The 12,081-nt window shown below is 36.9% G+C and overlaps 1 protein-coding gene across 1 annotated transcript; it reads right to left on the bottom strand.

The window, feature by feature from the left end:
* Window positions 1-1,213: 1,213 nt before the first annotated feature.
* Window positions 1,214-10,769, bottom strand: LOC133043171 (olfactory receptor 6C76-like). Its single transcript, XM_061124007.1, has 2 exons — window positions 9,845-10,769; window positions 1,214-1,308 (listed from the first exon to the last, which is right to left on the bottom strand). The coding sequence occupies exons 1-2, from the start codon at window positions 10,767-10,769 to the stop codon at window positions 1,214-1,216; spliced, it is 1,020 nt and encodes a 339-aa protein (XP_060979990.1).
* Window positions 10,770-12,081: the final 1,312 nt, after the last annotated feature.

Genomic DNA, 12,081 nt, shown 5'->3' with positions numbered 1-12,081 from the left:
AAGTCTTTGGTTAGAAACTGGGAGCCTGTTTGCAGTTTGGTAGGGGATGCTGTCTCTGGAGCCGAGTTTGCCCCTTTCTCCTAACCCCTGCCTCCTGCCTCTGGCAGGGGATGGTCAGGTCCACAACCAGCTAGCTCATCTCTGGAATTGCTCAGTACTTCCTTTGTCCTGCGAACGGGCCCACAGTGTGTTTCGTTAGCACTTTTCACTGGTTAATTTTCTCTCTCTTGCTATCCCACAGTTTCAACATCAGAGTCTTTTCCAATGAGTCAGTTCTTCATATCAGGTGGCCAAAGTATTGGAGCTTCAGCTCAACATGTCCTTCCAATGAATATTCAGGACTGATTTCCTTGAGGATTGACTGGTTTGATCTCCTTGCAGGCCAAGGGACTCTCAAGAGTCTTCTCTAACACCACAGTTCAAAAGCACCAATTCTTTGGTGCTCAACATTCTTTATGGTCCAGTTCTCACATGCATACATGACTACTGGAAAAACCATGGCATTGACTCTCTGGACCTTTGTTGGAAATGTAATGTCTCTGTTTTTTAGTATGTTGTCTACGTTGGTCATAGCTTTTCTTCCAAGGAGCAAGCATCTTTTAATTTCATGGCTGCAGTCACCATTTGCAGTGATTTCTGAGCCCCCCAAAATAAAGTATCTCACTGTTTCCATTATTTCCCCATCTATTTGCCATGAAGTGATGGCTCACTGTTTCCATTGTTTCCCCATCTATTTGCCATGAAGCGATGGGAGCAGAAGCCATGGTCTTTGTTTTTCAAATGTTGAGTTTTAAGACAGCTTTTCCACTGATTGTCTTAACGGCAAAATTTACCTACTTATTTGACCTGTAGTTTGCTTTTTAATTTTTCCTATTTTCTAAGGTGATCCTTTATCCAAACTTTAAATTTAATCAGCTTTTGTTCTATTTTCCTCTTTAGAAATACAATATCGCTTTTAATCATCTTTTCCATTTTCATATTTTATTAAATAAGTGTGAATATATCTTCTCTTCTTTCAGAAGATGAGACTCTTGTCACTCTTTTTTGTACAGTTCTTCTGTGTATTCTCCCCACCTCTTCTTAATATCTTCTGCTTTTGTTAGGTCTCTACCATTTCTGTCCTTTATTGAGTCCATCTTTGCATGAAATGTTCCTTTGGTATCTCTGACTATCTTGAAGAGATCTCAAGTCTTTCACATTCTATCGTTTTCCTCTATGTCTTTGTATTGATAACTAAGGAATGCTTTCTTCTAACTCTTCTTGCTATTCTTTGGAACTCTGCGTTCAAATGGGAATATCTTTCCTTGTCTCCTTTGTTTTCACTTCTCTTCTTTTTACAGCTATTTGTAAGGCCTCTTTAGACAGCCATTTTGCCCTACATTTTCTTTCTAGTCATCTTTGGGGGTCTTCAACACTGCATCTTCCATTTTCATATCAGATAGAGACTCTCATTAGAGACTCTCTTATTTTAAACTTGGAAACACTTTCCTCTGGACTCTGTCATGAGGGAATGAGACCTGAAGTAAGGGAAGAGAACAAAAGGAATTCCTTTGGGATCTGGAAGAACTATGATAATGGTGGCTTGTTGGTCTAGGGGTATGATTCTTGCTTTGGAAGAACTATGATGGGTCTAAGCAGGGAGTTGACTTTCCTATTCCAACATTAATGATATTATAACCTTCTGCTCAATCTTCTGGAGGTGCCCTGAGATCATCTGAATGAATAAGGTAAATAATCCTCAGTAACCTAGATTCAGACATCACTAATGAACCTTTTGCTTAATGAACTTTGGCAAAATAAGAAAAACAGGCGGCAGCAGGGACACTGCCTTTTGAGAGGGTAGATGAAACAACAGCATCACACCGAAGACAGGTTCCCATTTTACTAATAGAAAAACAAACAGACAAACAGATTTAATCCCCTACTGCATTTCCTAAAAATATGAGGTTTTAATAATTAACCTATTTTACTTTCATTTGGGATTTTCCATAACATTCTATGAAACTTTTGATCAATCTAATCTAACCTAGTTTTATTTATTATTAAGATTTATTTTATTGGAGACTATACTACAGGATTTGGCTATTATCATGTCAAGAACAATTCAAATTTTTGGTCTAGGACATAGAAGAGGTTAATACAGTGCATTTGATTTAAATTTATAAAAATTATGATTTTATATGTAGAATTTCATGTGAGAATGAGTCATACTGAGAAAGTACTATTATGTAACTACACACAGATTTAGCCCTACATAGTTTATTATTTTATTTTTATCACCTTTACTATTCATTTTTTTTTTGCTAATGTATGTATGTGATATATATGTGATATATCTAGCCAGTATTTTTGCAATTAGTAAAGGTCACGATCTTAATAAATATATCTTATAACAAGTTATATTTTTGCTCTAAGATTTTTCAAAAACATGTAACCATATTAGGAATAAATTATGGTTTGTTTATATGGATTTACCAATCAAATTTACCTTACCATAGAGTTGTATTATTGTACAGCTTTAAAATAAAACATTTATTTTTTATGAAATCTATCATGCGTGAAAAACACTGTATAGTCATTGAGGTATCCACACTGCAGGCTAAGACATAGAACAGTCCCTGTGCCTTAGGAGCCTCCTGCTTGTCCTCTGTAGTCACATCCCTCTCAACTGCTGACTGATGGACTAATGGACCACTCAGTTACTGCTTGCACTCTTCTTCAACCTGCTTTGTGCTGGAGGAGGCTGACCCGTGAGGACTAGGCACACGCTCCTTTTTCCAGTGGACTTGACTTTCTTTAACCACTGAGAGCCCCTTGTAATATCATTGTCAAGTCTTATATCAAGATTATAGTTTTCATTTTTTAAAATTTGTACATAGTCTTTTAGCTATGCCTGGAAATCTGTGTAGAACTATTAATTCTTTCATATATATTTGCTAAAAAATGTGTTGAAGCCATTAGATTCTGGATTTTTTAATGAGTTGTAATAACTATACAAGTATTCAGATTTTATATTTTTTCTGTACCAGTTATATTTTATAGAACAACATTATTTACAAACTTACTGGCAAAATTATAATTATCCTACTTTTATGTCAATATTTATGTGCAGCGATGTGCTCTCTATTTCTCAATACAATGCTTGGATTTCTCTTTTTTTCCTAAATCACTCAAAAAAGATTTAATTATCTCAGTAGTCCACTTACTTTCTTTCACCTTGCAGCCCTTCATTTTCTGCTCATTATTTTGTTTTTCTGTTTTTCTATAATTTCTGCTTTATTCTTTATTACTTTCTTCTTTGCCGCTTAGTTAGGTTTAATATCTTGCCTATCTCCTTTGCATTAACTTAGATAATTGGTTTAAAGATTGTATTAATATTTTTTATAATGGGATTAGGACTCCAAATATGCTGCTAGTCATCACCTTTTCTGTATCTTACAAATGTGATACTTCATAACTTCATATAACAGAGGAGCTTGGCAGGCTACAGAGCATGGGGTCAGTAAAAAAATTGGACAGCAATAATTTCCTTTGCCTCTAGCTCTTCTATTTGTTGTTTTTTAGTCACTAAGTAGTGTCCAACTCTTTTTTACTCCAAGAACTGTAGCACATCAGGCTCCTCTGTCTATAGGATTTCCCAAGCAAGAATACTGGAGTGGGTCTCCATTTCCTTCTCCAGGGAATTGTCCAGACCTAGGAATCAAATGTGTGTCTCTTATGTCTCCTGTATTGGCAGGTGGATTCTTTACCACTTCGCCACCTGGGAAGCCCATGAGATGTGCTTAGGTTGCTAATGCTGGCAGTTTTAGACTTGCATGTGGAAAGGATGGTTTGTTAGAGCAATCTGCATATCTGGTGTCATCACTAGGATAATTCTCTCAGGTAATTTTCATAGCAAAGATGATGCTTTTCCTGTTTTGATGTTTCTCTAGTTAACATTGTTTGGCACTTAAAATTTGATATTTGATTGTATATCAGATATTCCTATATTCCATAAATTAGTTCCAAGTTCTTTTAAAGAGAAAAATCAAGGCAGTGGAGAGATATATATATATATATATATACTTAAATATCCATGTAAAGAAAAAACATATACAAGTAAATATATATACAATATAAGTACATATGTATGCTGTTGTTTGGTTGCTAAGTTGTATTTGACTCTTTGTGACTCCATGAACACACCATGAAGCACACCAGGTTTCCCTGTCCTGCGCTGCCTCAACGAGTTTACTCAAACTCATGTCATTGAGACAGTGATGGCATTCAAGCGTCTCATCCCCTGTCACCCCCTTCTCCTCCTGCCCTCAGTTTTTCTCAGCATCATGGTCTTTTCCAAAGGGATGGCTCTTCGCATCAGATGGCTAAATTATTGGAGCTCCAGCTTTATCACTAGTCCTTCCAAAGAATATTCATGGTTGATTTCCTTTAAGATTAACTGTTTTGATATCCTTGCTGTCCAAGGGATTCACAGGAATCTTCTCCAGCACCACAGTTCAAAAGCATACAATCTTTGGTCCTCAGCTTTCTTTATGGCCCACTGTCACATCCACGCATGACTACTGGAAAAACTATAATTTTGACTATACAGACCTTTGTTGGAAAACTGATGTCTCTGCTTTTTAATACACTGTCTAGGTTTGTCGTAGTTGTTCTTCCAAGGAGTAAACATCTTTTAATTTTGTGGCCTCAGTCATCATCCACATTGAGTAGGTGCATCATTTTATACATTTATATGAATTAATACACTTATATGATCCTTTTATACATTTATAGTTAAAAATAGTAATGCCATATGCTATTTGAATAAATTAGGTTCTGATAAATATCAGCACAATGAATACTATTGGAAGTACCTACATTAATATAAGACTAACTTCAGCCATTTCCTTATGATATATATCATAGGGAAATGCTTGTAGATCATTCTATAATGATTCTGTGTTTATATATATGGAGAACTGTATTTTAAGAATATTGGATCCAAAACAGCATCAACAATTATAGTTCTAAGAAGTTATAAAGATAGGAGACAGAGGAGATAAAACAATCAATTATTTATTGTTTCTCTGGTAAAAGTTGCTGTGTGTTTCAGTTATAAATTTTGGTGAAATCAATGTTTTGGACAAAATGTGGTTCACTGGAGAGGGGAATGGCAAACCACTTCAGTATACTTGCCTTGAGAATCCCATGAACAGTATGAAAAGGCAAAAAAATAGGACACTGAAAGATGAACTCCCTAGGTTGATAGGTGCCCATTATGCTACTGGAGATCAGTGGAAAAGTAACTCCAGAAAGAATGAATGGATGGAGCAAAAGCAAAAACAACACCCACTTGTGGATGTGACTGGTGATAGAATCAAGATCTGATGCTGTAAAGAGCAGTATTGGAATGTTAAGTCCATGAATCAAGGCAAACTGGAAGTGGTCAAACAGCAGATGGCAAGAATGAATGTCAACATTCTAGGAATCAGCAAACTAAAATGGACTAAAATGGGTGGATTTAACTCAGATGACCATTAGATTTCCTACTGTAGGCAGGAATCCCTTAGAAGAAATGAAATAGCCATCATAGTCAACAAAAGAGTCCAAAATGCAGTACTTGGATGCAATCTCAAAAACAACAGAATGATCTCTGTTCATTTCCAAGGCAAACCATTCAATATCACAGTAATCCAAGTCTATGCCCCAACCAGTAATGCTGAAGAAGCTGAAGTTGAATGGTTCTATGAAGACCTACAAGATCTTTTAGAACTAACACCCAAAATAGATGTCCTTTTCATTATTGGGGACTGGAATGCAAAAGTAGGAAGTCAAGAAATACCTGGAGTAACAGGCAAAGTTGGGCTTGGAGTACAGAATGAAGTAGGGTAAAGGCTAATAGAGTTTTGCCAAGAGAACACACTGGTTGTAACAAACACCCTCTCCCAACAACACAAGAGAAAACTCTACACATGGACATCACCAGATGGTCAACACTGAAATCAAATTGATTATATTCTTTGCAGCCAAAGATGAAGAAGCTCTATACAGTCAGCAAAAACAAGACTGGGAGCTGACTGTGGCTCAGATCATCAACTCCTTATTGCCAAATTCAGACTTAAATTGAAGAAAGTGGGGAAAACCACTAGACCATTCAGATATGACCCAAATCAAATCGCTTACGATTATACAGTGGAAGTGACAAATAGATTTAGGGGAATAGATCTGATAGGCAGAGTGCCTGATGAACTATGGATGGAGCTTTATGACACTGTACAGGAGACAGGGAGCAAGACCATCCCCAAGAAAAAGAAATGCAAAAAACAAAATGGCTGTCTGAGGAGGCCTTACAAATAGCTGTGAAAAGAAGAGAAGTGAAAAGCAAAGGAGAAAAGAAAAGATATACCCATTTGAATGCAGAGTTCCAAAGTATAGCAGGAGAGACAAGAAAGCCTTCCTCAGTGATCAGTGCAAAGAAATAGAGGAAAACATGAGAAGGGGAATGACTAGAGATCTCTTCAAGAAAATTAGAGATACAAGGGAACATTTCATGCAAAGATGGGCTTGATCAAGGACAGAAATGAAATGGACCTAACAGAATCAGAAGATAATAATAAGAAGTGGAAAGAATACACAGAAGAACGATACAAAAAAGATCTTCACAACACAGATAACCACTATGGTGTGATCACTCATCTAGAACCAGACATCCTGGAATGTGAAGTCAAGTGGGCCTTAGGAAGCATCACTACGAATAAAGCTAGTGGAGATGATGGATTGCAGCTAAGCTATTTCAAATTCTAAAACATGATTTTGTGAAAGTGCTGCCAGTAATATGCCAGGAAATTTGGAAAACTCAGCAGTGGCCACAGGACTGGAAATGGTCAGTTTTAATTCCAATCCCAAAGAAAGGTAATGCCAAAGAATGCTCAAACTATCTCACAATTGCACTCCTCTCACACGCTAGTAAATTAATGCTCAAAATTCTCCAAGCCAGGCTTCAGCAATACATGAACCGTGAACTTCCAGGTGTTCAAGCTGGCTTTAGAAAAGGTAGAGGAACCAGAGATCAAATTACCAACATCAGCTGGATCATTGAAAACTCAAGAGAGTTCCAGAAAAACACCTATTTCTGCTTTATTGACTGTGCCAAAGCCTTTGACTGTGTGGATCACAATAAACTGTGGAAAATTCTGAAAGAGATGGAAATACTAGACCACTTGGTCTGCCTCTTGAGAAATCTGTATTCAGGTCAGGAAGCAACAAGTAAGAACAGGACATGGAACAACAGACTGTTTCCAAATAGGAAAAGTAGTATGTCAAGGGTGTATATTGTCACCCAGCTTATTTAACTTCTCTGCAGAGTACACGATGAGAAATGCTGGGCTGGAAGAAGCACAAGCTAGAATCAAGATTGCCGGGAGAAATATCAATAACCTCAGATATGCAGATGACACCACCCTTATGGCAGAAAGTGAAGAAGAACTAAAGAGCTTCTTGATGAAAGTGAGAGAAGAGAGTGAAAAAGTTGGCTTAAAGCTCAACATTCAGAAAACTAAGATCATGGCATCTGGTTCCAACGCATCATGGCAAATAGATGGGGAAACAGTGGAAACAGTGCCTGACTTTATTTCGGGGGGGCTCCAAAATCACCGCAGGTGGTATTGCAGCCATGAAATTAAAAGTACCTTGCTCCTTGGAAGGAAAGTTATGACCACCCTGAAAGTGAAAGTGATATTGCTCAGTCGTGTCTGACTCTTTGCAACCCCATGGATTGTAGCCTACAAGGCTCCTCCATCCATGGGATTCTCCAGGCAAGAATGCTGGAATGGGTTGCCTTTCCTTCTCCAGGGGATCTGCCCAACCCAGGGATTGAACGCGGGTCTCCTGCATTTCAGGCAGATGCTTTACCCTCTGTGCCACCAAGGAAGCCTATGATCAGCCTAGACAGCATATTAAAATGCAGAGACACTATTTTGCCAACAAAGTTCTATACAGTCAAGGCTATGGTTTTTCCAGTGGTCATGTATGTAAGTGAGAGTTGGACTGTAAAGAAGGGTGAGCCCCAAGGAATTGATGCTTTTGAACTGTGGTGTTGGAGAAGACTCTTGAGAGTCCCTTGGACTGCAAGGAGATCCAACCAATCCATCCTAAAGGAGATCAGTCCTGGGTGTTCATTGGAAGGACTGATGCTGAAGCTGAAACGCCAATACTTTGGCCACGTAATGCAAAAAGCTGACTAATTTGAAAAGTCCTTGATGCTGGGAAAGACTGAGGGCAGGAGGAGAAGGGTACAACAGAGGATGAGATGGTTTGATGATATCACCAACCCAATGGACATGAGTTTGAGTAAACTCCGGGAGTTGGTGATGGACAAGGAGGCCTGGCGTGCTGCTATCCATGGGACCACAAAGAGTTGGACACACTAAGCGACTAAACTGAACTGAAAATGAATCATGGCTAGGAGGAGTCTTGCCTTTTGCAAAATGGGATTAGGCATCAAATTTATTTTGCAATAAATTCAGATTTAAAAGACTGAGAAAATAGTACCAAAGCTCCCTTATATATTAATATTTTACTCCACTTCCTATAAGTGCAACTTCTTATCTATAAGCATAGAACATTATTAAAACTAAATAATTGGGTTGTGCATGTGTGCTATGTCACTTCAGTTCTCTGCTTTTTAATGGTGAGAAAATAAACTCAAACATTGAGAGTTCTAATGAATATTAAGGAAAAGTGCTTTGATGGAAATTATTACATTTGCTTATACATTCCTTGTACAAGAAGATAGAAAATAAATGGGTAGATTAATACTATATGAAGTTTTATTCTTACTAGTGTAGAGGTATAATAAGAACTTATGCAGAAGATTTATTATGGCAGGGTTTCAATAGTGCAAATGTGCTTAAGTCCACAAACCCCAAAGTTCACAAAATTCTGAAATACTTTATACACACATACACACATATACATACATATATATAAATATATAAGAATGTAATTATAAAAACACTGAAAAACATTTCAAGATATCATTAATACATTAGAAATTTTGAGAACTATCTGGGTGAAAAAAAGCATATGTTTAAATTGTCTGAAAAAGTCAAAGAGATGCTATCAGATTTTAGGCAGAAAAAGGCATGCCAGGATATTTCCATTGGAGTATTTGATGAGTTCCAGACTAACAATTAGCAAATTAAAAGAAAATAATGGGCTATGGATCAATCACCCATGTTGTTAGTTAAAGATGATTCATGTTGAGGTATTGGGGTCTTACAGAAACATCAACTCCATATTTGTAGTAACTTTGAAATTTAGTGCAAAAAACATATTAAATATTAAAGTATGGACTTTACAATGAAGTTATAGTGTCTATGCCCCAAATATAATAGATCAGCATACATAATGTAATAAACATAGGAGATACAAAGGTAAATGGAAACACACTAGACGGAGGAGAATTTATCCTCACAGAAGGGTTGTTTTAACACTCTGTGCTGCTGTATTGGTAGAAATCATTTTTTAGAATTGCTTGATGATAACTTGTAGTTAGCTCTCGACTGATGCCCAAAGGGAAAGCTCTTCAGTGATTGTTAAATCTAAATTTTGGAATGTTTATTCACTGTCATTCCAGTTTATGTGACATCAGATCACTCATGCCCAGAAAATTTTCAGGGCATGCAAATATAAAGAAGATTGTGAATCAATTGAGGTCAAAATGGAATAGATGGAGACTAAAACCTGAAGTAAGCAAAAGTTGAATATGGTAGTGGATGCAGAGATATAAGAATATTAATAATTGTGTTATAAGTTTCCATTTAAAGTTCAGGTCATGCATTTCTTTACAATTAAAATTTACTTGAGAAGCATTTCTTGACCAAGTTCTTAAAGGACTGCTTTACCTGCTGGTTCCTTAAGGAGTAAATAAAAGGATTTAGCATTGGAGCAACAGAGGTATTAAGCACTGCTATACCCTTGGTTAAAGCCACTCCTTCTTTGGCTGAAGTTTTTACATACATGAAAATGCAACTTCCATAAGAAATGGAAACAACAACCATGTGTGAGGAACAAGTGGAAAATGCTTTTTTCCTTTGCTCAGGAGAGGGGATCCTCAGAATTGTTTTAAGGATGAATACATAGGAAAGAATCACTAATGTTAGGGTTACCATGAGTGTGAATGCTGCCAGGAAAAATGCCATGAGCTCTAGGAAGGCTGTGTCTGTGCAGGAGATCAGTAGCATGGGGGAAGAGTCACAGGTGAAGTGGTCAATGATGTTGGAATCACAGAAATCCAATTGAAGTCCCATGATCACAGGTGGGAAGATAATAAGAAACCCAGCCAGCCAAGAACTAATGACAAGCTGGTTGCAGATTCTGCCATTCATTATTGTTGTGTAATGCAGTGGCTTGCAGATAGCCACATAACGATCATAGGACATGACAGTCAAAAGGAAAAATTCTGTTGAACCAAGGAGTATGAAGAAAAACACTTGAGCCAAGCAAGAATTATAGGAAATGGTCATATCCCTTGTTACAATGCTGACCAGAAATCTAGGAATACAAACTGTTGTGAATGAGATTTCTAGGAAGGAGAAATTCCTAAGGAAGAAATACATGGGTGTTTTGAGGTTTGAGTCTACCAGAGTAAGGGTGATAATTGTCAAGTTTCCACTTATACTCAGTATGTATGTGCAAAATAGAAATAGAAAAATCAAAACATTTAGTTCTGGATCATCTGTTAATCCCAGAAGAATGAACTCTTTCACAGAGGTGTGATTTTTCATTTCTTATTACCGACTTATTCCAAGTCTATAAATGCAAAAAGAAGCAAGATTTAGAGAGTACGGTTTTACGGATCTTACCTTTTTAAAAATCACTTCTGCTGGTTTAAGAAATGTGTGCATGTGTGTGTGCCTTGTCACTCAGTCATGTCCCACTCTTGTGACCCCATGGACTATAGCCCACCAGGCACCTCTGTCCATGGAGATTATCCTGGCAAGAATACTGGAGTGGGTTGCCATGCCCTCCTTCAGGAGATCTTCCCAACCCAGGGATTGCACCCAGGTCTCCCATATTGCGGGCAGATTCTTTACTTTCTGAACCCCAGGGATACACAAGAATATGGAGTGGGTAGCCTATCACTTCTCCAGGGGAACTGCCTGATCCAGAAACTGAACTGAGGTCTCCTGAATTGCAGGTGGATCTTTACCAGCTGAGCTACCAGGGAGGCCCAAATATATGTATAAAAATAATGGAGAAGTAAATTAGACATCAAATTTTACTGAATTATGAAAATATATCTAAGCCACGAGAAGAAAACTTACATCTTCTAGATTACCAGCCTTTTCATATTGAGTGAGTCACTTGATAGGACTAACAATCACATTTGTATAAGAAAAATATACCTATCACATGTGTTTCAGTTTCTTTTCAGAGTTTCATCATATGTGTAAAAAATTAGGTAGAACATTATAAAATATTATAATCTCGAATCACCATATGGTCTAATGACTTTTCTGAAAATAAAACATTTTGAAATTTGTCTTTTTAGCAAATTATATGTTTAAATCTTTAATGTCATTCTTGCCTATATAGAAAATTAATAACTTAACAAAAGGATCAGAGCCATAAAAATTAATATGCATATACTCCTAGATAAGCTGAGAAGTTAAAGTTTTCTTTTGAGTTAAATAACAATCTATTACTTTTTAAAAGAGATTCTTACAAGCAAAGTTAGTTGATCTAAGTATAAACTCATTAGAAAATGAGAAAAATAAATGAGATGAGATAAGAAAAATACACTTACAATTATATAATCCCATGTGGTAGCAATTTGACTGTTCAAACCCAAGTAATCTGTTGCTTTAATTTGAGTGTCAGTATGGAATTTTACTTATGGAGTATTTCATAGACTTTCCAACTTGTTTCTGCCTTTGATTTTTCTATGCAATAATATACCTATATAGAGTGTAGGTGGATTTTGGCAATATGATCCTGGCTGCGTAGTGTGAGATGGACATATTGAAGGATAAGTCCAGTAGAAAGTTTATTCCTGAAATTGACGAGGTTCTAATAGAAAAGTGACATAGTCCCAGT

Source organism: Dama dama, chromosome 22, assembly GCF_033118175.1.
Source record: "Dama dama isolate Ldn47 chromosome 22, ASM3311817v1, whole genome shotgun sequence".
In the NCBI taxonomy this organism is placed as follows: Eukaryota; Metazoa; Chordata; class Mammalia; order Artiodactyla; family Cervidae; genus Dama; species Dama dama.
This window is presented reverse-complemented; position numbering and strand designations above follow the sequence as displayed.